This window comes from Dendrobates tinctorius, unplaced genomic scaffold (assembly GCF_039654945.1).
Source record: "Dendrobates tinctorius isolate UK_male_01 unplaced genomic scaffold, ASM3965494v1 ptg000157l, whole genome shotgun sequence".
NCBI classification, from domain to species: domain Eukaryota; kingdom Metazoa; phylum Chordata; class Amphibia; order Anura; family Dendrobatidae; genus Dendrobates; species Dendrobates tinctorius.
The window spans coordinates 1,641,896-1,668,521 of record NW_027361824.1 but is presented as its reverse complement, the minus strand read 5'-3'; the positions used below and the strand labels follow the sequence as shown (position 1 = coordinate 1,668,521).

The 26,626-nt window shown below is 44.7% G+C and overlaps 1 protein-coding gene across 1 annotated transcript; it reads right to left on the bottom strand.

Moving 5' to 3' along the window:
* Positions 1-15,702: 15,702 nt before the first annotated feature.
* On the bottom strand, positions 15,703-21,449 carry LOC141051390 (uncharacterized). The gene is made up of 6 exons (XM_073548340.1): positions 21,350-21,449; positions 21,075-21,242; positions 20,868-20,991; positions 20,652-20,749; positions 20,197-20,254; positions 15,703-16,901 (listed from the first exon to the last, which is right to left on the bottom strand). Exons 1-6 carry the CDS (start codon positions 21,425-21,427, stop codon positions 15,796-15,798), a joined length of 1,632 nt encoding a protein of 543 aa, XP_073404441.1. The 5' UTR covers positions 21,428-21,449; the 3' UTR covers positions 15,703-15,795.
* Between the last annotated feature and the right edge of the window lie 5,177 nt (positions 21,450-26,626).

Below are 26,626 nucleotides of genomic sequence, written 5' to 3'. Positions count from 1 at the left end.
CCTAGAGTTCTAAATTTTTTATAACACAAACTAATAAATTTATTAAACACTGACATATATAAATCATTTTGATATGACATGGTTTACTATATGTAAACCATGTGTCATATCATGTCGGGTTCTGTAATGATTTTACAGAAGCTGGCAATTGATTTAGCGGCTATTATGCTATATAGAACTCTATGAACTATAAATATACAGTATATATATATATATATATATGTGTCTCTATGACGTGTGTGTATGCAATTATCCCTAAAGCAAAAATTCACATATGAAAAAACTAAAGGCAGCACTCCTTTTCAAAGAGTAAAAAATGTGGCTTTATTTCAGACCCACTAATATATATATATATATATATATATATATATATATATATATATATTCCTTCACAGGTGAAAGCAGCAGACCATGGTGTGCTACTTTCATCTGTGAAGGACTATTTGGAGGTTTGGTATATGCCGGGAAGGCTTGCACCCGAATGATTCTCTTTTTGTGCTGCTTTTTCAACTTTTTTCTATATTTCTTTATATATACAGTGGGGTAAAAAAGTATTTAGTCAGTCAGCAATAGTGCAAGTTCCACCACTTAAAAAGATGAGAGGCGTCTGTAATTTACATCATAGGTAGACCTCAACTATGGGAGACAAACTGAGAAAAAAAAATCCAGAAAATCACATTGTCTGTTTTTTTTTCATTTTATTTGCATATTATGGTGGAAAATAAGTATTTGGTCAAAAACAAAATTTCATCTCAATACTTTGTGATATATCCTTTGTTGGCAATGACAGAGGTCAAACGTTTTCTGTAAGTCTTCACAAGGTTGCCACACACTGTTGTTGGTATGTTGGCCCATTCCTCCATGCAGATCTCCTCTAGAGCAGTGATGTTTTTGGCTTTTCGCTTGGCAACACGGACTTTCAACTCCCTCCAAAGGTTTTCTATAGGGTTGAGATCTGGAGACTGGCTAGGCCACTCCAGGACCTTGAAATGCTTCTTACGAAGCCACTCCTTCGTTGCCCTGGCGGTGTGCTTTGGATCATTGTCATGTTGAAAGACCCAGCCACGTTTCATCATCAATGCCCTTGCTGATGGAAGGAGGTTTGCACTCAAAATCTCACGATACATGGCCCCATTCATTCTTTCATGTACCCGGATCAGTCGTCCTGGCCCCTTTGCAGAGAAACAGCTCCAAAGCATGATGTTTCCACCACCATGCTTTACAGTAGGTATGGTGTTTGATGGATGCAACTCAGTATTCTTTTTCCTCCAAACACGACAAGTTGTGTTTCTACCAAACAGTTCCAGTTTGGTTTCATCAGACCATAGGACATTCTCCCAAAACTCCTCTGGATCATCCAAATGCTCTCTAGCAAACTTCAGACGGGACCGGACATGTACAGGCTTAAGCAGTGGGACACGTCTGGCACTGCAGGATCTGAGTCCATGGTGGCGTAGTGTGTTACTTATGGTAGGCCTTGTTACATTGGTCCCAGCTCTCTGCAGTTCATTCACTAGGTCCCCCCGCGTGGTTCTGGGATTTTTGCTCACCGTTCTTGTGATCATTCTGACCCCACGGGGTGGGATTTTGCGTGGAGCACCAGATCGAGGGAGATTATCAGTGGTCTTGTATGTCTTCCATTTTCTAATTATTGCTCCCACAGTTGATTTCTTCACTCCTAGCTGGTTGGCTATTGCAGATTCAGTCTTCCCAGCCTGGTGCAGGGCTACAATTTTGTTTCTGGTGTCCTTTGACAGCTCTTTGGTCTTCACCATAGTGGAGTTTGGAGTCAGACTGTTTGAGGGTGTGAACAGGTGTCTTTTTATACTGATAACAAGTTTAAACAGGTGCCATTACTACAGGTAATGAGTGGAGGAAAGAGGAGACTCTTAAAGAAGAAGTTACAGGTCTGTGAGAGCCAGAAATCTTGATTGCTTGTTTCTGACCAAATACTTATTTTCCACCATAATATGCAAATAAATTGAAAAAAAACCAGACAATGTGATTTTCTGGATTTTTTTTTCTCAGTTTGTCTCCCATAGTTGAGGTCTACCTATGATGTAAATTACAGACGCCTCTCATCTTTTTAAGTGGTGGAACTTGCACTATTGCTGACTGACTAAATACTTTTTTTCCCCACTGTATATATATATATATATATATTATATATATATATATATATATATATATATATATATATATATATATATATATAAAAAAAAAAGTAAAAAAAAAAAATAAAAAGTAAAAAAAATAGGCAGCACTCAAATTAAATGTGAAAAAAAAGTGGATACTTTACTGATCCTCAAGTGCCACTTGAGGATCAGTAAAGTATCCACTTTTTTTTCACATTTAATTTGAGTGCTGCCTATTTTTTTTACTTTTGTTAATTTGGCTGTTGGGACACTGCTAAATAGGTTTTGCACCAACTATTTAATTTTGGTAGTGCTGCCCTTTTTTTGATTTTTTTTATATATATATATATATATATATATATATATATATATATATACATACATACACATTATATGTATTCTATGTGTGTAAATCTATTCTTTTGATTCTTTATTAAACCTGTCAGTGTGATTTTACTGTGCACCGCACTGAATTTCCAGCTTTTGTAAAGGACACCGGTTCATATTTCTCGTAAGTCACACATCTGGTCCGTGTGTAATCCGATTTTTTTCTCGCACCCATAGACTTGCATTGGCGAGTCTCGGGCGTAATATGATGCAAATCACAGCATGCTGCGATTTCCTCCGCACGTATAATACGGGCGAGAAAAAAAAATCGGATAATGGGAGCTGCCCCATAATTAACATTGGGACGAGTGCTATGCAATTTTTTTTGCGCATAGCATTCGTCCGTATTTCTTGCTAGTGTGACTTCGGCCTTAGGCTACTTTCAGACTAGCGGCCGCCGCTAATCTCCACCCCCGGCCGCGCCTCCTCCGGTCAGCTCCTCCTATGATTGCATGACGCTGCATGCAATCAGCGTACCCTATATTTAGCGTTGGGTACGCTGGCCGTGCGCTGGTATGATTTTGCCGGCGGTGGTGGAAGTGATGGCTTAAGGCCCTGTCTCACATAGCGAGATCGTTAACGAGATCGCTGAAACGTCACCGATTTTGTGATGCAACAGCGACCTCGCCAGCGATCTTGCTACATGTGACACATAGCAGCAACCGGCCCCCCGCTGTGATCTCGCTGATCGTGCTCGAATGTCCCGGGCCATTTTTTTGATCGTTGGTGTCCCGCTGGCCAGCATGCATCGCTGTGTTTGACACCATAACAATAACGAGCGACGTCGTTGGCGACTCAGAACTCACGCTATCGAGGTCTGAGTCGTCAGAATCGCTGCTGTGTGACAAGGTCCCAACGACCGCCGTGGTCGTTATACGGATCGCCGCATCGTTGCTGCGTCATTGAGTAGATCTGCCTGTTTGACAGCTTACTAGCGATCATGTAGCGATGCACCAGCGATCCTTACCAGGTCGTATTGTTGACGGGATCGCTGGAGCTTTGCTATGTGTAACGGTACCCTTAGAGATCTGGAGTTAGTCTGGTGGAGGAGTGAACTGTGTCCATGTAGTGTCATAAGTATTTATATAGTTTTTTCTGTCTAACACAGTGCCACAATATAATCTTTTATTGTACATCAGTGGTAAACAATGAATGTGATATGGCACATGCTGGGGCACCTTCAGTCAGCCGAGCGGTGGCCAGCTAACGCTCAATTCTCCTGCCAATCTGCTGATTCTTACATATCTTAAGGCCATCAAGTTTGTAGTTGCATTACTCCTTTTAAAGGGAATCTGTCACCCTTTTTTGGCCTTTCAGCTGCTGGCATAAACATCAGGGGCTTATCTATAGCATTCTGTAATGCTGTAGATGAGCCCCCGATGTAACCTGAAAGAGAAGAAAAACACGTTATATTATACTCACCGAGGTGGGCGGTCCGGTCCGATGGGTGTTGCGGTCTGGTCCGACGCCTCCCTTCTTCATGCGATGACGTCCTCTTCTCCCGTCCTGTAATGGCTCTGGCACAAGCGCATTGCTCTGCCCTGTTGAGGGCAGAGCAGAGTCCTGCAGTGCGCAGGCGTCGGGAGAGGTCTGGTGCCTGCGCACTGCACCATTCTGCTCTGCCCTCAACAGGGCAGAGCAATGCGCATGCGCCGGAGCCATTGCAGCAAGGGAGAAGAGGACGTCATCGCATGAAGAAGGGAGGCGCCGGACCGGACCGCAACACCCATCGGACCGGACCGCCCACCTCTGTGAGTATAATATAACGTGTTTTTCTTCTCTTTTAGAATGCTGTAGATAAGCCCCCGATGTCTATGCCGGCAGCTGAAAGGCCAAAAAAAGGGTGACAGATTCCCTTTAATATAAAAGATATGATTAGAGGTCACTCACTATTGTGTTGTTAAAGTGAACCTGTCAGCAGGATTTTGCTCATTAAACTACAGACCCTGTCATGTTGGCGATGTTAAGGCTCATTCCCACTTGCGATGCAATCGGACGAGTGCTATTCCATAAAAGTTTGGACTGCACTCAGCCCAGAACGGTACCTGAACTCGGACCCCATTCAGATGAATGGGGAGTCCGAACATCCGTTGTTTGCCACGCTGTCATATACATGACATCGTGGCAAACACGAGCTCTGAAAGATGGGAAGATGATAAGACCATTACCGCCGGTTACAGAGCTGAGGTTCTTACACTGTCTGATGACAGCTGGAGCCAGCAGTGTGACTGGCGGTAAAAAAGTCACAGGCGTCTGCTGATGAGAGAGTACTACTCTCAACAGACTACACCTCATGTTGCGTATAACAGCAAGAGTAGGTGCCGCTGATGGGAGTATTCATCAGCCGACACCTGTGCTATAAATATATAAAAAATGGCGTGGGGGTGTCTTCTATTTTTAATAACCAGCGCAGGGAAAACTGACATCTGTCAGCTTTATCATGGCTGGCTATCAAGAGTAAAGGGGTCCCATGCATTTTTTTTTTAAATTATTTAAATAATTTAAAAAACTGGCATGGGGTCCCCTTCATTTTTGACAACCAGCCTTGCTAAAGCAAACAGCTGGGGGCTGGTATTCTCAGACTGGTAAGGGGCCATGGATATTGCCTATCCCCAGCCTAAAAATAGCAGCTAGCAGCAGCCCCTGAAAAGGCGCATCTGTTAGATGTCCTAATTCTGACACTTTGCCTGGCTCTTCCCACTTGCCTTGGTTTGGTGGCAAGTGGGGTTATGGTTGTGGTTTTGATGTCAGCTACTTTATGGCCGCTGACATCAGGCACACAGGTTTGCAATGGAGAGGCATCTATAAGTGGGAAACACCCGATGTTCGGGGTGCCTAACCCATACAGTAACTTGGACTTCCTAAAGAACTCCATGCTCGGAGTCCAAATAATTAAAAGACGTGTCGGTCTATACCTGTCCTTTATTAGTCATCTGGACAGAGGAGATCTGTGTTGAAGTGCTCTGTGTGAGAGACTGCAGTGTCCACTGGTAAGACAAGAAGCGCTTCCTGTCATAGCAATGGACACTGCAGACTCTCGCACCAATCTCCTCTATCCAGATGACTGATGAAGGTCAGGTATTGACCGAAACGTCTCTTAATTTTCTGGAATTTCTTCATTCAATAAATAAGTTCCTGACTACACCTATATGATTATCCTACTTGTGCACCACCAGAATAACAGAAATGCCGTGTTTTCCTAATTACATGTTCGGGGTTCAGACACGTACACTAATTGTTTGGTACAGACCCCGAACTTTACTGTTTGGGTTCGCCCATCTTCAATTGGAAGGTGTGAAGAATATTGGAGATATAATTCCATGTCAATCATCTGTATACTAATGGGCCTGGAACTCTAAAAACTCTTTCAGCATGTGCTGTGATAACATGACACTTGGCCAGCCTCAAACAAAAGGACTCCCACCCCCTCTAGAGCTAGTATGCAACCTTCTACCCCCTGTGGATCCAAGCCATGTGGCCTGAGTCCTTTGTTCAGCTAGCTTGAAATTCATAAAGGCGTTATGGAAATACTATACGTCCTAGCTGTACATTGTATACAAATGGGGGGGAAAGTATTTAGTCAGCCACCAATTGTGCAAGGTCTCCTACTTAAAAAAATGAGAGCGGCCTGTAAGTGACATCATAGGTAGACCACAACTATGAGAGTCAAAATGAGAAAACAAATCCAGAAAATCACCTTGTCTGATATGGGAAGATTTATTTTGCAAATTATGGTGGAAAATAAGTATTTGGTCATTAACATAAGTTCATCTCAATATTTTGTTATAGATCCTTTGTTGGCAATGACAGAGGTCAAACGTTTTCTGTAAGTCTTCACAAGGTTGGCACACACTGTTGGTGGTGTGATGGCCCATTCCTCCATGCAGATCTCCTCTAGAGCAGTGATGTTTTGGGCCTGTCCCTGGGCAACCCAGACTTTCAAATCCCTCCAAAGGTTTTCTATGGGGTTGAGATCTGGAGACTGGCTAGGCCACTCCAGGACCGTCCTATGCTTCTTACGAAGCCACTCCTTAATTTCCCTGTTGGTGTGCTTGGGATCATTATCATGCTGCAAGACCCATCCACGTTTCATCTTCAATGCCCATGCTGATGGAAGGAGGTGTGCACTCAAAATCTCACGATACATGGCCCCATTCATTATTTCATGTATACTGCTCAGTCGTCCTGGTCCCTTTGCAGAGAAACAGCCCCAAAGAATGATTATTATACCACACCCATGCTTCACAGTAGGTATGGTGTTCTTTGGATGCAACTCAGCATTCTGTCTCCTCCAAACATGACAAGTTTTGTTTCTACCCAATAGCTCTACTTTGGTTTCATCAGACCATATGTCCCAATACTCTCCTGGATAATCCAAATGCTCTCTAGCAAACTTCAGACGGGCCCAGACATGCAGGATCTGAGTCCCTGGCGGCGAAGTGTGCTACTGATGGTAGCCTTTGTGGTCCCAGCTCTATGCAGGTCATTCACTAGGCCCCCACGTGTGGTTCTGGGATTTTTTCTCACAGTTTTTGTGATCATTTTGACCCCATGGGGTGAGATCTTGCGTGGAGCCCCAGCTCGAGGGAGATTATCAGTGGTCTTATATGTCTTCCTTTTTCTTATTATTGCTCCCACAGTTGATTTCATCACACCAAGCTGCCTGTCTATTGCAGATTCAGTCTTCCCAGCCCGGTGCAGGGCTACAATTTTGTTTCTGGTGTCCTTCCACAGCTCTTTGGTCTTCACCATAGTGGAGCTTAGAGTGTGACTGTTTGAGGTTGTGTCAATTCTTATGGACTTCCATGCGCTGCTTGACAAAATACAGAATCCCACTTACGGTGAAAGATTAATCATTTATTCCCAACGCATTTCGAAGTAAGGACTACTTCTTCCTCAGGGGATGACAAACATGAACAGATAGCGTTGTCACAAGACTATATACACTCCATATTTGAAAATTGGCGTCAATAGTCACATGTTCTTCTTACAAGAAGTCAAAGTTCAAACACATGAAATAACATGATCAATAACCTTTACCTATTAAAATCACAATGTCCCTTTATTATATTATAGATAAAACTTAGAAAAAAACTTAGAAAAAAAGAAGAAAAGAAAAAAAATGTGAAAATATCAACGAAAAAAAGAACTCGCAACAAGAAAGAGCCGAAATCAAGGGGCCAACCACTTAGACCACTATACCTGAACAAGAATATATCTCAAAATTGGAAAAAGAATGAACATTCACTCATTTTTTTTCCGATTTTGAGATATATTCTTGTTCTGGTATAGTGGTCTAAGTGGTTGGCCCCTTGATTTCGGCTCTTTCGTGTTGCGAGTTCTTTTTTTCATTGATATTTTCACATTTTTTTTCTTTTCTTCTAAGTTTTTTTCTAAGTTTTATCTATAATATAATAAAGGGACATTGTGATTTTAATAGGTAAAGGTTATTGATCATGTTATTTAATGTGTTTGAACTTTGACTTCTTGCAAGAAGAACATGTGACTTTTGGCACCAATTTTCAAATATGGAGTGTATATAGTCTTGTCACAACGCTATCTGTTCATGTTTGTCATCCCCTGAGGAAGAAGTAGTCCTTACTTCGAAACGCGTTGGGAATAACTCATTAATCTTTCACTGTAAGTGGGATTCTGTATTTTGTCAAGCAGCGCATGGAAGTCAATAAATTATTTCCATAAGAATTGATGTATCAGCGGTCACTCGGTTTGACCTTTGGACATGCAGCAGCTGACTACGAATCCTATGTGCTTGATCTCTCCTTTAAATAGGTGAGTGAATTTCTTTTAATCTTTTAATATTAACCCGGATAAGACCCTATTGCGCTTTTCTGTTCCGATAGTATATTGTTTGAGGTTGTGGACAGGTGTCTTTTATACTGATAACAAGTTTACACAGGTGCCATTACTACAGGTAATGAGTGGAGAACAGAGGAGCCTCTTAACCCCTTCACCCCCAAGGGTGGTTTGCACATTCATGACCAGGCCAATTTTTACAATTCTGACCACTGTACCTTTATAAGGTCATAACTCTGGAACGCTTCCATGGATCCCGGTGATTCTGACATTGTTTTCTCGTGACATATTGTACTTCATGTTAGTGGTAAAATTTCATTCAAATAACTTGCGTTTATTTGTGAGAAAAACGGAAATTTGGCGAAAATTTTGAATATTTCGCAATTTTCCAACTTTGAATTTTTATGCCCTTAAATCACAGAGATACGGCACACAAAAAACTTGATAACTAACATTTCCCACATGTTTACTTTACATCAGCACAATTTTGGAACCAAAATTTTTTTTTATTAGGAAGTTATAAGGGTTAAAAGTTGACCAGCGATTTCTCATTTTTACAACACCATTTTATTTTTAGGACCACATCACATTTGAAGCCACTTTGAGGGGTCTATATGATAGAAAATACCCAAAAGTGACACCATTCTAAAAACTGCACCCCTTAAGGTGCTCAAAACCACATTCAAGAAGTTTATTAACCCTTTAGGTGCGTCACAGGAATTTTTTTGAATATTTAAAAAAAAATGAACATCTAACTTTTTTTCACAAAAAAATACTTCAGGTTCAATTTTTTTTATTTTACCAAGGGTAACAGGAGAAATTGAACTGCAAAAGCTATTGTGCAATTTGTCCTGAGTACGCTGATACCTGATATGTGGGGGGGAACGACTGTTTCGGCGCATGGCAGAGCTCAGAAGGGAAGGAGCGCCGTTTGACTTTTTCAATGCAAAATTGGTTGGAATTCAGATCGGACACCATGTCACGTTTGGAGAGTCCCTGATGTACCTAAACAGTGGAAACCCCCCACAAGTGACCCCATTTTGGAAACTAGACCCCCCAAGGAACTTATCTAGATATGTGGTGATAACTCTGAACCCACAAGGGCTTTACAGAAGTTTATAACGTACAGCGGTACAATTAAAAAATCATATTTTTTTCCACAAAAATGATCTTTTCACCCCAATTTTTATTTTCCCAAGGGTAACAGGACCCTAAAAGTTATTGTGCAATTTGTCCTGAGTACGCTGATACCCCACATGTGGGGGTAAACTACTATTTGGGCGCATGGCAGAGCTCGGAAGGGAAGCAGCGCCATTTGATGTTTTTGGCTGGAATTGAGATCGGACACCATGTCGCGATTGGAAAACCCCTGATGTACCAAAACAGTGGAAACCCCCCACAAATGACACCATTTTGGAAACTAGACCCCATAAGGAACTTATCTAGATGTGTGGTGAGAACTTTGAACCCCCAAGGGCTTCACAGAAGTTTATAACATACAGCCGTACAATTAAAAAAATCATATTTTTTCCACAAAAATGATCTTTTCACCCTCAATTCTTATTTTTCCAAGGGTAACAGGACCCTAAAAGTTATTGTGCAATTTGTCCTGAGTACGCTGATACCCCACATGTGGGGGTAAACCACTATTTGGGCGCATGGCAGAGCTCGGAAGGGAAGCAGCGCCATTTGACGTTTTTGGCTGGAATTGAGATCGGACACCATGTCGCGATTGGAAAACCCCTGATGTACCAAAACAGTGGAAACCCCCCACAAATGACACCATTTTGTAAACTAGACCCCCCAAGGAACTTATCTAGATGTGTGGTGAGCACTTTGAACCCCCCAGTGCTTCACAGAAGTTTATAACGCCCGGGCGTGAAAATAAAAAATTCGTATTTTTTCCACAAACATGATCTTTTAGTTACCATTTTTTTATTTTCCCAAGGGTACCAGGAGAAATTGGACCCCAAAAGTTGTTGTCCAATTTGTCCTGAGTATGCTGATACCCCATATGTGGGAGAAAACTACTGTATGGGCATACGTCGGGGCTCGGAAGGGAAGTAGTGACGTTTTGGAATGCAGACTTTGATGGAATGGTCTGCGGGTGTCATGTTGCATTTGGAGAGCCCCTAATGTACCTAAACAGTAGAAACCCCCCACAAATGACCCCATTTTTAAAACTAGACCCCCTAAGGTACTTATCTAGATGTGAGGTGAGCACTTTGAACCCCCCAGTGCTTCACAGAAGTTTATAATGCCAGGGCATGAAAATAAATAAAATCGTATTTTTTCCACAAACATAATCAATTAGTCCCCAATTTTTTTATTTTCCCAAGGGTAACAGGAGAAATTGAACCCCAAAAGTTGTTGTCCAATTTGTCCTGAGTACGCTGACACCCCATATGTGGGAGAAAACTACTGTATGGACACACATCGGGGCTCGGAAGGGAAGTAGTGATGTTTTGGAATGCAGACTTTGATGGAATGGTCTGCGGGTGTCATGTTGCCTTTGGAGAGCCCCTAATGTACCTAAACAGTGGAAACCCCCACAAATGACCCCATTTTGGAAACGAGACCCCCTAAGAAACTTATCTAGATGTGTGGTGAGCACTTTGAACCCCCAAGGGCTCCACAGAAGTTTCTAATGTCCGGGCATGAAAATAAAAAAATCGTATTTTTTCCACAAACATGATCAATTAGTCCCCAATTTTTTTATTTTCCCAAGGGTAACAGGAGAAATTGAACCCCAAAAGTTGTTGTCCAATTTGTCCTGAGTACGCTGACGCCCCATATGTGGGAGAAAACTACTGTATGGGCACACGTCAGGGCTCGGAAGGGAAGCAGTGACGTTTTGGAATGCAGACTTTGAGGGAATGTTCTGCGGGTGTCATGTTGCCTTTGGAGAGCCCCTAATGTATCTAAACAGTGGAAACCCCTCACAAATGACCCATTTTGGAAACGAGACCCCCTAAGGAACTTATCTAGATGTGTGGTGAGCACTTTGAACCCCCAAGGGCTTCACAGAAGTTTATAATGCCCGGGCATGAAAATAAAAAAATCGCATTTTTTCCACAAACATGATCAATTAGTCCCCAATTTTTTCATTTTCCCAAGGGTAACAGGAGAAATTTGACCCCAAAAGTTGTTGTCCAATTTGTCCTGAGTATGCTGACACCCCGTATGTGGGAGAAAACTACTGTATGGACACACGTCAGGGCTCGGAAGGGAAGCAGTGATGTTTTTGAATGCAGACTTTGATGGAATGGTCTGCGGGTGTCATGTGCGTTTGGAGAGCCCCTGATGTACCTAAACTATTGAAACTCCCCACAAGTGAACCCCATTTTGGACACTAGACCCCCCACGGAACTTATCTAGATGTGTGGTGAGCACTTTGAACCCCCAAGTGCTTCACAGAAGTTTATAACGCTCGGACGTGAAAATAAAAAAATCATTTTTTTCCACAAAAATGATATTTTTGCCCCCAATTTTTTATTTTCCTAAGGGTAACAGGAGAAATTGGACCCCAAAAATTGTTTTGAAATTTGTCCTGAGTACGCTGATACCCTACATGTGGGGGTAAAACACTGTTTGGGCACATGGCAGAGCTTGGAAGGGAAGGAGCACCATTTGACTTTTTCAACTCAGAATTGGCTGGAATTGAGATCAGACGCCATGTTGCATTTGGAGAGCCCCTGATGTGCCCAAGCAGTGGAAACCCCCAATTCTAACTCCAACCCGAACCCCAACACACCCCTAACCCTACCCTAACCCTAGCCCTAACCCTAGCCCTAACCCTAATGGAAAAATGGAAATAAATAAATTTTTTTAATTTTATTATTTTCCCTAACTAAGGGGGTGATAGCGGGGGGTTTGATTTACTAGTTATGGCGGTTTTTATGTTTGGTGGCTGTCACACGCTAAAAGACGCTTTTTATTGTAAAAATAGTTTTTGCATCACCACATATCGAGAGCTATAATTTTTCCGTATGTTGACCCACCGAGTCATGTGAGGTCTTATTTTTTGCGGGACGAGTTGACGTTTTTATTGGTACCATTTTCGGGTACGTGACATTTTTTCATCACTTTTTATTCCGATTTTTGGGACGCAGAATGAACAAAAACCAGCGTTTCATGAATTTCTTTTGGGGGGGTGCGTTTACACCGTTACGCGTGCGGTAAAATTGATAAAGCAGTTTTATTCTTCGGGTCAGTACGGTTACAGCGATACCTTATTTAGGTCGTTTTTTTATGTTTTTGTCGGTTTTATGCAATGAAAACTCTTTTATATAAAAAATAATTATTTTTGCATCACTTTATTCTGTGAGCTATAACTTTTTTATTTTTTTGCTGATGATGCTGTGTGGCGGCTCGTTTTTTGCGGGACAAGATGATGTTTTCAGCGGTACCATGGATATTTATATGCATCTTTTTGATCGCGCGTTATTACACTTTTTGTTTGGCGGTATGATAATAAATCATTATTTTTTGCTTCGTTTTTTATTTTTATTTTTTAAGGGGTTCGCTAAAGGGGTTAACTAATGGGACAGTTTTATAGGGCGGGTCGTTACGGACGCGGCGATACCTAATATGTGTACTTTTATTGTTTTGTTTTTTTTATTTCCAAAAAATGGATTTATTTGGGGGAATATTTTTTTTTTTCTAATTTATTTGGCGATTTTTAAAAAAAATTATTTTAACACTTTTTTTTTTTTTTTTTACTTTTATTAAATAGTCCCAGGTGGGACATCACTGTCCTGTGACAGATCGCTGATCTGTAACATCACAGATCACTGTGACAGATCAGCGATCTGTCACAGGCAGTGCAGAAGACTTCCTCATGCCTGCGCTTTGCAGGCACTGAGGAAGCCAGCTTCCTGCAGGCCCCCGTCGCCATCTTGGATTCGGGGTGCCTGCATTAAAGGAGCCCCCCGCAGCAGCGCTGCACATTGCGCTGCCGTGGGGGGCTCAGGGAAGCACGGAGGGAGCCCCCTCCCTGCCGATGCTTCCCTTTAACCCCCGGTACCCCGCGATCATGTTTGATCGCGGTGTGCAAGGGGTTAACGTGTCGCGGGCGGTCACACATTGTGCCGAGTGTCAGCTGTGATAATCAGCTGACACCCGGCCGCGATCAACGGCGCTCACCACGTGGGTGCCGCTGATCGCGGTAGACGTACTATCCCGTCCACGGTCATACGGGCCCGGGCCCCATGGACGGGATAGTACGTCGGATGTCAGGAAGGGGTTAAAGAAGTTACAGGTCAGTGAGAGCCAGAAATCTTGCATGTTTTTAGGTGACCAAATACTTATTTTCCACCATAATTTGCAAAATAAATCTTCCTAAATCAGACTAGGTGACTTTCTGGCTTTGTTTTCTCATTGTGACTCTCATAGTTGTGGTCACCTATGATGTCAATTACAGGCCGCTCTCATCTTTATAAGTGGGAGATCTTGTACAATTGGTGGCTGACTAAATACTTTTTTTCCCCACTGTATATTCCTGAGATCCCCAGACCAGGGTAAAAGTCTGTCTGGGTCTCGAGTCATTCTAACACGCACGGGAAGGGAGATAGAACAGCCAGTAGCAGCTAGGTTGCAAACTTGTGTTTAGTTTCTATGAGTAGCAGGGGCCCGGTGAGAACCGATGGCGCCAGAACTGCTGCCCTAGGACCGCCCAGGAAGGAGTGTTACACCCGGTCCCTGTCCTGGCACTGCGCCCCGGTCTGCCGCTGCTCCCCGTCCAGGGCACTCACCTCGTGCCTCGCGCGCTGTTCCTATGCAGCAGCCAGCTCCCTGTGTGTCCCACGCTGCTTCTCAGCCTTCAGGTCTCTTCCCTTCCCACACCTCCTTGCATCCTGTCGGCAGACCTGCAAACCTATTAGGGCACGCTCGCCCGCTCTCCAGGCTTCTTAAAGGGACAGCGCGCATTTTTCCAAAAAAGCAATTATCCAATGGCAGCGCACTGGCTGCTATTTCTGGCCTCTCCTCCATAGGGAGAGCGCCGGAGCAACGAGTATCAATCATTGCTACATCCGGTTCTGTTGCTAATCTGTCTGTGCTGCATTAGCAGTCTCGGTGCATTTTCTCATGCTGTCTGTTTCCACAGCATTATCAGAATCCTGTTAACCCTGGTTATACCTGCAACCATCCAGGCGAAAGCCATCCCGTTCCGCCAACAGCCATCCGAGTCCAAGGACTGTGACAAGGTTACTGGAGCCAGCTATCTATCAACTACCCATATCCAGGACCGGTCTCACTACGGACTCTGCTGCTATTGCTGTTATCCCTTTTGGTCCCGCTGGGACAGCTGCCACGTGTCCGGGGACTAACTGGAGGTAGCACCTGTGTCCTCCGGGTATTCCATTCTGGTCCTGTCTGAGGGGCTTTACTACGGGTACTCAGGGCTCATTAGTCACGCCTCCTTCAGAGCCCCCCGGACCGTGGTCCCGAGGTTCCAGTTTAAAAACAAAAAACGAATGTGAACTTCACCATCTCTGCCTCCGCTTACATTCGTTACAAGGAGTTTCGATCTTTCATAGGTTTTGGGAGCTTCATCTCCAAACCTCCAGGGAGATTTAGGTTCATCCCAGAGGGCAGGAGTGGGAGTGACCCACGGGGTTAAATGCTTGTTTGCAGCATTTCCCCTGGCTTTTAATCTGGGAGGTCATGAGGACATTGTGTGAGGACAAGTCACACACCGAGGGGAACCCAAGCCTCCCATGTGGCAGCCCCTCTCCCGCAAGCCAGGCTGGTAACTGACTATATGTTGTGTTTATACCCTTTGTCCTTCCACTATTGTAACCATTTGTGCATATGTAGTGTATTGTCTAGTGTGCTCTTAAGGCGATTAAATACATACCGTAATTTAACCTTGAGCTGCTCTTTATCTAGATCTATGAAGCTACACGTTCGTTTCTTGGCCTAATCACACACTACTGGGGCTGGTTTCTGGCTCCATATAACCCTATTAACGGAACAGGCGTAAAACAAACGAGGAACCGGTGGCAGTCCTACCAGGTGGATAAGGTTCTGTTTCACTGGGGCTAGTGAAAGAGGCCTCTCAGCCTGTCAGGATTGTGGACGAGTGTGGTGCCATGTCAGTGACTATGTGGGCCACCTTCTCTTCCTCTACCTCCCTGAGCCTGTGTGGATGAGGGGGGGGGTCTGTGTAAAACTGTGCCAAGCTGACCTTATGTGTCCCTAGGTGGGACAAGTGAGGAGACCTTACCACGTGATCCCGCTCACGCAATATTGACGGTGGCGAGGTGTGGCTCCTTCAGATGTTTCTTCACAGAAGGGTTACGTTGTCAATGATGGTTTAGATTATTAACACACAACAGGTGTGAGATCAAACAAGAAGTTAGTAGAAATTATTTTCTGTATTGTAGCACGACATTTACATCACAAAGCATCCTGTGACAACAGGTCCAACAACGGAGCCATACACCTGCCGAATTTCCTACGTTTTTAAGTTTTTTCTCTTGTGTTTCTTTTGATGTGAAGACCGATGTGATCTGTCTTTAAAACATTTCCCACATATTGAGCATACAAATGGCTTTTCTCCCGTGTGAATTCTCAGGTGTTGAAGAAAAATGGCTTTATGACTAAAACATTTTCCGCATTCTGAGCATGAAAACGGTTTCTCCCCTGTGTGAGTTTTTACATGTTCATTAAAACATGATTTCTGACTAAAGCACTTATCACATTCAGGACATGAGTATGGCTTCTCCCCTGTGTGAACTCTCTGATGTATCTCAAGAGCTTCTTTACGAATATAACATTTTCCACATATCACACATGAAAAAGATTTCTCCCCGGTGTGGCTTTTCTGATGTCTCCTAAGTCGAGCTTTAACAATAAAAGATTTACCACATTCCGAGCAAGAAAACGGATTCTCCCCTGTGTGAGTTTTTACATGTTCGTTAAGACATGATTTCTGACTAAAACACTTATCACATTCAGGACATGAGTATGGCTTCTCCCCTGTGTGAACTCTCTGATGTATCTCAAGAGCTTCTTTACGCATATAACATTTTCCACATATCACACATGAAAAAGATTTCTCCCCGGTGTGGCTTTTCTGATGTCTCCTGAGTCGAGCTTTAATAATAAAAGATTTCCCACATTCCGAGCAAGAAAACGGATTCTCCCCTGTGTGAGCTCTTAGATGGTTTATAAGACTTGACTTGTGTGCAAGACTTTTCCCACATTCAGGACACGAATATGGCCTTTCCCCTGAATGTGTTCTCTGATGATTAGCAAGATATGATTTATACTTGAAACATCTTGCACATTCTGAACATGAATACGGCTTCTCCCCTGTGTGCCTCCTCTGATGTCCAACAAGAGCGGATTTATTTTTAAAACACCTCCCACACTCTGTACAAGAATACGGCCTTTCATCTAGGTGCTGATTAGATTTCTCTTTCCCATATTCAGAAAGTACTAATATGTTATCAAGTCTGTTTCCAGTGTTATTTTCTATAATCAGTGATTGATTATCTGCTACTTCATGATAGGAAGATGAAAGGAGATTATTATGGGAACTTTGCATCCAGTCTTCACCTGGAAAAGAGGAAAAAAAAAATCTCATTCATAGTAATTGATATTTTTTAATTTTATATGTGGAAATACCTATACTGCGAGCAAGAGATTTATCAAAACAGTCTGTGACCAAAGGCTTTCTGATAATTGGAAATATATACACATTGCCAGCCTTAGCGATCGCACAGGATGTCGGCCAACAGACTTCAGTGGCGACATCCCTCCTCCCTCTAAGCTCCCGATAACTCTCCTGTTAGATCACAGAATGAGAGAGTGGGATGAGGCGTGCATGACATTGAGAAGTCTCTCGCGCCTCTCATCTGATCCCAGTGCACTTATCCAGAGAAAAGGGACAAAAATGAAGCTAGCACTGATTTATTTTCGCTAACTGTGCCAGCTGTGTAGGATAATTTGAGTATTTGTTATTATTAATATTTATTTATATAGCACCATTGATTCTTTGGTGCTGTACATGAGAAGGGGTTACACACAAACTACAGATATCACTTACAGTAAACTTACAATGACAGACTGATACAGAGGGGAGAGGACCCTGCCCTTTCGGGCTTACATGCTACAGGATGGTGGGGAAGGAGACAGTAGGTTGGAGGTTGCAGCAGTTCCGGTGTTGGTGAGGCAGCAGCTCTGGTGATGGTGAGGCGGCAGCGAGGTCATTGCAGGCTGGAGGCTAACTAACAATCACAGACTGATACAGAGGGGAGAGAGGACCCTGCCCTTTCGGGCTTACATGCTACAGGATGCTGGGGAAGGAGACAGTAGGTTGGGGGTTGCAGCAGTTCCGGTGTTGGTGAGGCAGCAGCTCTGGTGATGGTGAGGCGGCAGCGAGGTCATTGCAGGCTGGAGGCTAACTAACAATCACAGACTGATACAGAGGGGAGAGAGGACCCTGCCCTTTCGGGCTTACATGCTACAGGATGCTGGGGAAGGAGACAGTAGGTTGGGGGTTGCAGCAGCTCCAGTGATAGTGAGGCAGCAGCTCTGGTGATGGTGAGGCGGCAGCGGGGATCATTGCAGGCTGGAGGCTAACTAACAATCACAGACTGATACAGAGGGGAGAGAGGACCCTGCCCTTTCAGCTTACATGCTACAGGATGCTGGGGAAGGAGACAGTAGGTTGGGGGTTGCAGCAGTTCCGGTGTTGGTGAGGCAGCAGCTCTGGTGATGGTGAGGCGGCAGCGAGGTCATTGCAGGCTGGAGGCTAACTAACAATCACAGACTGATACAGAGGGGAGAGAGGACCCTGCCCTTTCGGGCTTACATGCTACAGGATGCTGGGGAAGGAGACAGTAGGTTGGGGGTTGCAGCAGCTCCAGTGATGGTGAGGCAGCAGCTCTGGTGATGGTGAGGCGGCAGCGGGGATCATTGCAGGCTGGAGGCTAACTAACAATCACAGACTGATACAGAGGGGAGAGAGGACCCTGCCCTTTCGGGCTTACATGCTACAGGATGCTGGGGAAGGAGACAGTAGGTTGGGGGTTGCAGCAGTTCCGGTGTTGGTGAGGCAGCAGCTCTGGTGATGGTGAGGCGGCAGCTCTGGTGATGGTGAGGCGGCAGCGAGGTCATTGCAGGCTGTAGGCTAACTAACAGTCACAGACTGATACAGAGGGGAGAAGACCCTGCCCTTTCGGGCTTATAGCGAGCAATACCATTTCCATGAGCCACATCAGTATATTTACTGTATTTTGCGATTTATAAGACGCACCCCAAATTTTGAGGAGAAAAATTTGAAAAAAACTTTTTTTTAATAAAATAATGGTGCTTCTTACAATCCAGGCGTCTTATTCTTTACCGAGGGTGGTGGCTGCGGTGAAGTGGGGTCCCTGCTGGCGGAGACAGGAGTGGGGTGATGCTGCGGACCCCAGACAGGGAGAAAGGGGTTTTCGGTGGTGCAGGCCGCAGTGGAGCAGGGTCGCAGCTGGAGGAGGCAAGAATGGCGCTGCGGGTGTTCGATGGTGCGGGGCCTCCGCCGACATTTTGTGAAAGCCCAGAGCCCCCGCACTGTTAACGATGTGGTGGACTCTGGGAAAATGGCTGATGGGGCAGCGCATGTGCAGATGGAGATCTTGGCGCTGAGATCTCATTTCCCGAGATCTCCATCTGTGCCGCGGCCATTTTCCTGAAGACATCACGTAGGGGGCAGGCGCGGATGGAGATCTCGGCTTTCCTCCATCTGTGCTGGCGCAGAGTGAGAAGCTGGACCTTGGAAGAAGAGTGGCGGCCGCCATATGCTGCCGCTGCAGGGATGCTGATCGCAGCCTTACCACCACCGCAAGCCCACCGCTCACCGTCGTACCACCACCACACACCGCAGGCCCACCGCACCACCACCGCAACATTGACACTTTGGTAAGAACAGTGTTCGGCTTATAAGGCGCACCCTCATTTTCCCCCTAATTTTGGGGATCTTCAAAGTGCATCTTATAATCCGAAAAATACGGTATATTCTCTTGTATTTGAATCATTGGGCCTTTACCGCTTCCCTGTTCAACGAGGCACCTTTGTTTTTAATGTTTCGACCTGTAGGTATATTTTCACACGTTATATTTGGATTTGATTATTCACTTTTTAGGATATTCATGATCTTCGTAGAACTGTAAGTCATATTCTATATGCTAACTTTGCCCTGTTCCCTCCTTCCAAATATTATTCTGAATCTGCACCCTACTATTCATCTGTCTCCACACCCTTCATGCACATGATAACTGCACTTGATACTTGTCTATTGCACTTAAACACACGGGCTGATGACCGGATCATGCAGCTTTATATGAAAATCCCTATTATAATTGCCAGACCTGAATTAACAAGCATTTCTCACCTACTGTGTCCCCCCATTTCCTTGTAGATTGTAAGCTTGCGAGCAGGGACCTCACTCCTAATGTCACTGTTTGAATTGTCTTAACTCGTATTGAATTTATTGTCTGTACATGTCCCCGCTTAATTGTAAAGTGCTGCGGAATATGTTGGCGCTATATAAATAAAAATTATTATTATTATTATTATTCTATGTTTAGTGTTATCCACGACAAACCTTCTTATTCAAGGGGCATTTACGGTATACACTTCTCTCCATGCAGCCTACAATCCCAACCTGTTAATATTTCTCTGAGACTTGTAGTAAAATAACATGTTAATAACAACTGATGCAACTGACTAGTCGAGGCATTCAGTAAGATCAGCGGATTTCATGCCAAGTTCATTTCCTCCGTTGGACATTAGGGAGGATGTTTTCGGTAAGCTCGGTCTGTAAATTATACAGGAGGAACAAAACACGGAGTTTATGAAAGGCTCTTACCATTCACCGACACGGATAAGGGTTTTTCAGGTCCACTCATCGTAACACCGTGACTTTCCTGCAAGCATCCCACATGAAATAGGAGACAAAAAAATAAAATCTAACAGCAGTTTATGTCATATAAGCTGACGGTGAAAAACAACAGAAGTCATGAGTCAATATGACCAAAAGGAAGGATCTCCTAAAGTGACTATCAAGACAGAATCAGAATTCACCCACGGCATTGTGCTGTTATTTCCTTCTACACGGCAGGACTGTACATTCATCCTCACTGAATATTATTGGCGTCCAATTTTTTTGAAACGTAATATAACCTTTTATGGAGGCAGAAACCATTTGTAGCCTGTAGTGAACCCAGCAGATACGGCGCCTACAGTCCACTGCTGCTGGAGGTTAGTAGAAAGCTTCATTACATTAATATGTAGAGGATTTCCATAAACCTCAGCTCCATCTACCTGATGATCCAGGAGGACATTCTGCTTCTCCTCTGGATGATCCTGGGAATACAGAGGACTGGGACTTCTCTCTCGTGGATTTCTCGGGCTGGACTCATCTATAGGAAATATACACAGTGACTGAATACATCGTCTACAGGTGATGACCAGATGATGGGGAGTCCAGGTGACCTCAGACCCGGCCTCTCCTCTATGATCAGTACGGTCTCCTCTTACCCGGAGATGTGAGGGGCCGGTGATCCTCCATCATGACGTCCTTGTACAGATCCTTGTGTCCTTCTAAATAATCCCACTCCTCCATGGAGAAATAGACGGTGACGTCCTGACACCTTATAGGAACCTGACACACACAATGATCCGCCATTAGCAGACCCCTCCCCCAGCGTTATTATATAATGTCCCAGCATTCCCGGCAGCGCTCACCTCTCCGCTCAGCAGCTCAGTGATCCTGTGGGTCAGTTCTAGGATCTTCTGCTCATGTATCAGTGAATGAGGTGGAGGCTCGGTGAGGTCACTCGGGGTCCTGCTCCGCCCTCCTGACACACGGGGGGTCACACACTCCCCAGACGACGTCTTCACTACTGTGTGATCCTGTGTATGAGGAGACGTCGATCACTACATCTATTCTAAGGATCCTTCACCTTTCCTGTCATTTCCCTGCTTTATTCCTAGAGATCAAAGTGATGTGAAGTTCTCACCTCTCCAGTAATCCAGTAGATCATCTCCAGGGTGAGGTCTAATATCCGAGCAGCCATGTGGCTTCTGTCCTGCTCCATGCTTGCAGGGTCATCGATTGAAAGTTTCATCATCTATCAAAAAAAACAAAAAAAAACTAGCAGCAAAGGAACTCAGAACATCACTTCATCTTCTAGACCTGTCCTCTGCCTTTGACACATTCCACCACTCTTTCCTATTACAAACTTCTTATCTCTTAGTATCACAGGCTCAGCCGTCTCCTGAGTCTCCTCATTCGTTAGTAAATGAACATTGTGTCTCCCATTTAGACTCCATCTCCATGTCTTGTCCCTTTTCTGTTGGAGTCCCTCACGGCTTTATTGCACCCCTTACTCTTTTCCAGCTTTACCTTTGTCCTGGAACAGCTCATTAGATCTTATGGCTTTCATTACCACGTGTTCAGTTGATGAGACTCGGAATCACCTCTCTGACCCAGATGTCCCAACATCCATCAGATATTTCCTTCTCCATCTTTGTAAAATTAAATTTTTTTTTCCACTGACATGATTGTTGGGAGAGATAAGGATCCGGCATGATCGATTCCATACTGCCAGTATTTTTTAACCTGAGAGATAAGCCGTTGCCAGAAGAGAGGTAGAGTGAGCGCTCCTGTATATGGAGAGTTGGGCGAGATAACTGCCGGCTAGAGTTGAGCGACTTTTGGTTTTTTAGGGTCGCGTTTCGTTTCGTGAAACCCGACTTTTCCAAAAGTCGGTTGGGCAAGATCGTCCGATTATAGGGAAAAGTCGGGGTCGTCCCGAAACACGAAACCCAATGTAAGTCAATGGGGAATAAAAGTCGGCAGTGAGAGGAGGACAGGAAACACACCTACAGTGCCCATTTGAATGCCAAAAGCATCAATTCTTCTTACTTAAGCTTGTCAACCTTAATTAACTTCATAATACAAGTTACGCACTGAAAAATGGGGGTTATTTGGCTAAAGTTGTGGGGGGGGAGGGCTGGCTGCAGGTTTTCATGTGCCCTGGGCGAAAGAGCGCCCCTTTAACACATACCACAACTCATCATGCTCCGATACGGCAGAGAAATAGCGGTATAGTACAATGAAAAATACCTCACTTTTTACATCTCATGACGAGGCCCATCTATTTCTCCATACAGAATCATTGGTCCCATATAATGTTTGAAACAGTATATGATGAGCTCCACATAATACTACAGTATATGTTGGTCCCCATGGATGAAGCTCCACTGTCTTATGGGCCCAAATAATGCTCCAAACATAATGGGCCCCATTTCTAATGCTCTAGTGTATAATGGGCCCTGTAAATGCTGCTCCAGTGTCTGATGTCCACCTTTGGAATGTTCCAGTGTATGGTGGGCCCCATCTATCATTCTCCAGAGTATAGTGCTCCCCAAAAATTGCTGTCCCAACATTGAAAACAATCAAATAAGTCTCCTCGCTAGGGAATCCCTGTACTTGTCTGGACAGGTGCTGTAGCTTGCTTAACAGCTCGCCAGCCGTTCTCACGCCCAGTATGGATTGCACGTGATTGCACAAAGGTTAGAAAGGGTACCGTATCCCTGGATAACATGTATGGATAGCGTACACATTCAAAATATATGTCTATACAGCATGAGGCAGGCTCAGACGGTGTTAGGCCCAGTATGGATTGCACGTCATTGCACAAAGGTTAGAAAGGGTACCGTATCCCCGGATAACATGTATGGATAGCGTACACATTCAAAATATATGTCTATACAGCATGAGGCAGGCTCAGACGGTGTTAGGCCCAGTATGGATTGCACGTCATTGCACAAAGGTTAGAAGGGGTACCGTATCCCCGGATAACATGTATGGATAGCGTACACATTCAAAATATATGTCTATACAGCATGAGGCAGGCTCAGACGGTGTTAGGCCCAGTATGGATTGCACGTCATTGCACAAAGGTTAGAAGGGGTACCGTATCCCCGGATAACATGTATGGATAGCGTACACATTCAAAATATATGTTTATACAGCATGAGGCAGGCTCAGACGGTGTTAGGCCCAGTATGGATTGCACGTCATTGCACAAAGGTTAGAAGGGGTACCGTATCCCCGGATAACATGTATGGATAGCGTACACATTCAAAATATATGTCTATACAGCATGAGGCAGGCTCAGACGGTGTTAGGCCCAGTATGGATTGCACGTCATTGCACAAAGGTTAGAAAGGGTACCGTATCCCCGGATAACATGTATGGATAGCGTACACATTCAAAATATATGTCTATACAGCATGAGGCAGGCTCAGACGGTGTTAGGCCCAGTATGGATTGCACGTCATTGCACAAAGGTTAGAAAGGGTACCGTATCCCCGGATAACATGTATGGATAGCGTACACATTCAAAATATATGTCTATACAGCATGAGGCAGGCTCAGACGGTGTCAGGCCCAGTATGGATTGCACGTCATTGCACAAAGGTTAGAAAGGGTACCGTATCCCCGGATAGCATGTATGGATAGCGTACACATTCAAAATATATGTCTACACAGCATGAGGCAGGCTCAGACGGTGTTAGGCCCAGTATGGATTGCACGTCATTGCACAAAGGTTAGAAAGGGTACCGTATCCCCGGATAACATGTATGGATAGCGTACACATTCAAAATATATGTCTATACAGCATGAGGCAGGCTCAGACGGTGTTAGGCCCAGTATGGATTGCACGTCATTGCACAAAGGTTAGAAAGGGTACCGTATCCCCGGATAACATGTATGGATAGCGTACACATTCAAAATATATGTCTATACAGCATGAGGCAGGCTCAGACGGTGTCAGGCCCAGTATGGATTGCACGTCATTGCACAAAGGTTAGAAAGGGTACCGTATCCCCGGATAGCATGTATGGATAGCGTACACATTCAAAATATATGTCTACACAGCATGAGGCAGGCTCAGACGGTGTTAGGCCCAGTATGGATTGCACGTCATTGCACAAAGGTTAGAAAGGGTACCGTATCCCCGGATAACATGTATGGATAGCGTACACATTCAAAATATATGTCTATACAGCATGAGGCAGGCTCAGACGGTGTTAGGCCCAGTATGGATTGCACGTCATTGCACAAAGGTTAGAAGGGGTACCGTATCCCCGGATAACATGTATGGATAGCGTACACATTCAAAATATATGTCTATACAGCATGAGGCAGGCTCAGACGGTGTTAGGCCCAGTATGGATTGCACGTCATTGCACAAAGGTTAGAAAGGGTACCGTATCCCCGGATAACATGTATGGATAGCGTACACATTCAAAATATATGTCTATACAGCATGAGGCAGGCTCAGACGGTGTTAGGCCCAGTATGGATTGCACGTCATTGCACAAAGGTTAGAAAGGGTACCGTATCCCCGGATAACATGTATGGATAGCGTACACATTCAAAATATATGTCTATACAGCATGAGGCAGGCTCAGACGGTGTTAGGCCCAGTATGGATTGCACGTCATTGCACAAAGGTTAGAAGGGGTACCGTATCCCCGGATAACATGTATGGATAGCGTACACATTCAAAATGTATGTCTATACAGCATGAGTCAGGCTCAGACGGTGTTAGGCCCAGTATGGATTGCACGTCATTGCACAAAGGTTAGAAAGGGTACCGTATCCCCGGATAACATGTATGGATAGCGTACACATTCAAAATATATGTCTATACAGCATGAGGCAGGCTCAGACGGTGTTAGGCCCAGTATGGATTGCACGTCATTGCACAAAGGTTAGAAAGGGTACCGTATCCCCGGATAACATGTATGGATAGCGTACACATTCAAAATATATGTCTATACAGCATGAGGCAGGCTCAGACGGTGTTAGGCCCAGTATGGATTGCACGTCATTGCACAAAGGTTAGAAAGGGTACCGTATCCCCGGATAACATGTATGGATAGCGTACACATTCAAAATATATGTCTATACAGCATGAGGCAGGCTCAGACGGTGTTAGGCCCAGTATGGATTGCACGTCATTGCACAAAGGTTAGAAAGGGTACCGTATCCCCGGATAACATGTATGGATAGCGTACACATTCAAAATATATGTCTATACAGCATGAGGCAGGCTCAGACGGTGTCAGGCCCAGTATGGATTGCACGTCATTGCACAAAGGTTAGAAAGGGTACCGTATCCCCGGATAGCATGTATGGATAGCGTACACATTCAAAATATATGTCTATACAGCATGAGGCAGGCGCAGACGGTGTTAGGCCCAGTATGGATTGCACGTCATTGCACAAAGGTTAGAAAGGGTACCGTATCCCCGGATAACATGTATGGATAGCGTACACATTCAAAATATATGTCTATACAGCATGAGGCAGGCTCAGACGGTGTTAGGCCCAGTATGGATTGCACGTCATTGCACAAAGGTTAGAAGGGGTACCGTATCCCCGGATAACATGTATGGATAGCGTACACATTCAAAATATATGTCTATACAGCATGAGGCAGGCTCAGACGGTGTTAGGCCCAGTATGGATTGCACGTCATTGCACAAAGGTTAGAAAGGGTACCGCATCCCCGGATAACATGTATGGATAGCGTACACATTCAAAATATATGTCTATACAGCATGAGGCAGGCTCAGACGGTGTTAGGCCCAGTATGGATTGCACGTCATTGCACAAAGGTTAGAAAGGGTACCGTATCCCCGGATAACATGTATGGATAGCGTACACATTCAAAATATATGTCTATACAGCATGAGGCAGGCTCAGACGGTGTTAGGCCCAGTAAGGATTGCACGTCATTGCACAAAGGTTAGAAAGGGTACCGTATCCCTGGATAACATGTATGGATAGCGTACACATTCAAAATATATGTCTCAGGAGGCAGGCTCAGACGGTGTCAGGCACAGTATGGATTTGACGGCCCAGATTACACAGCGGAGGAGCAGGGAGAGGTAAAGATTGCAAATGCTGGGGCCCTGGCCAAGCAAGGGGGCAAGGGGGCACACTCGTGGGCGTCGGTACTGGCACTGGGCCCCTCATAGTACAGCGGTGTGTCTGACGGCGGGTGTGCACCACCACCGTCAGAGACACTTGATTGCACTATGAGGGACCCTGTGCCAGTGCCCGCGCCCAAGAGTCGGCCTACCCACCTGTCCAGGGCAACGGCACTCGCACGGTGTCGTGCGGTAGGTGGTGACCCCGGCCATGGGGGGGAGGCAGCACAGTTAGGGAGTTTTAGAAAGTGGCATATGTTGATGTTGGACATTCAGCTGATGCA

Coding starts and splice junctions, on each gene's coding strand:
- LOC141051390 (XM_073548340.1), bottom strand. CDS start 21,427: ATGGAGCAGGACAGAAGCCACATGGCTGCTCGGATATTAGACCTCACC. Junction 20,750..20,867: donor CCGGCCCCTCACATCTCCGG/GTAAGAGGAGAC, acceptor TATTTCCTATAG/ATGAGTCCAGCCCGAGAAAT. Junction 16,902..20,196: donor CTTATCCGTGTCGGTGAATG/GTAAGAGCCTTT, acceptor CCTCTTTTCCAG/GTGAAGACTGGATGCAAAGT.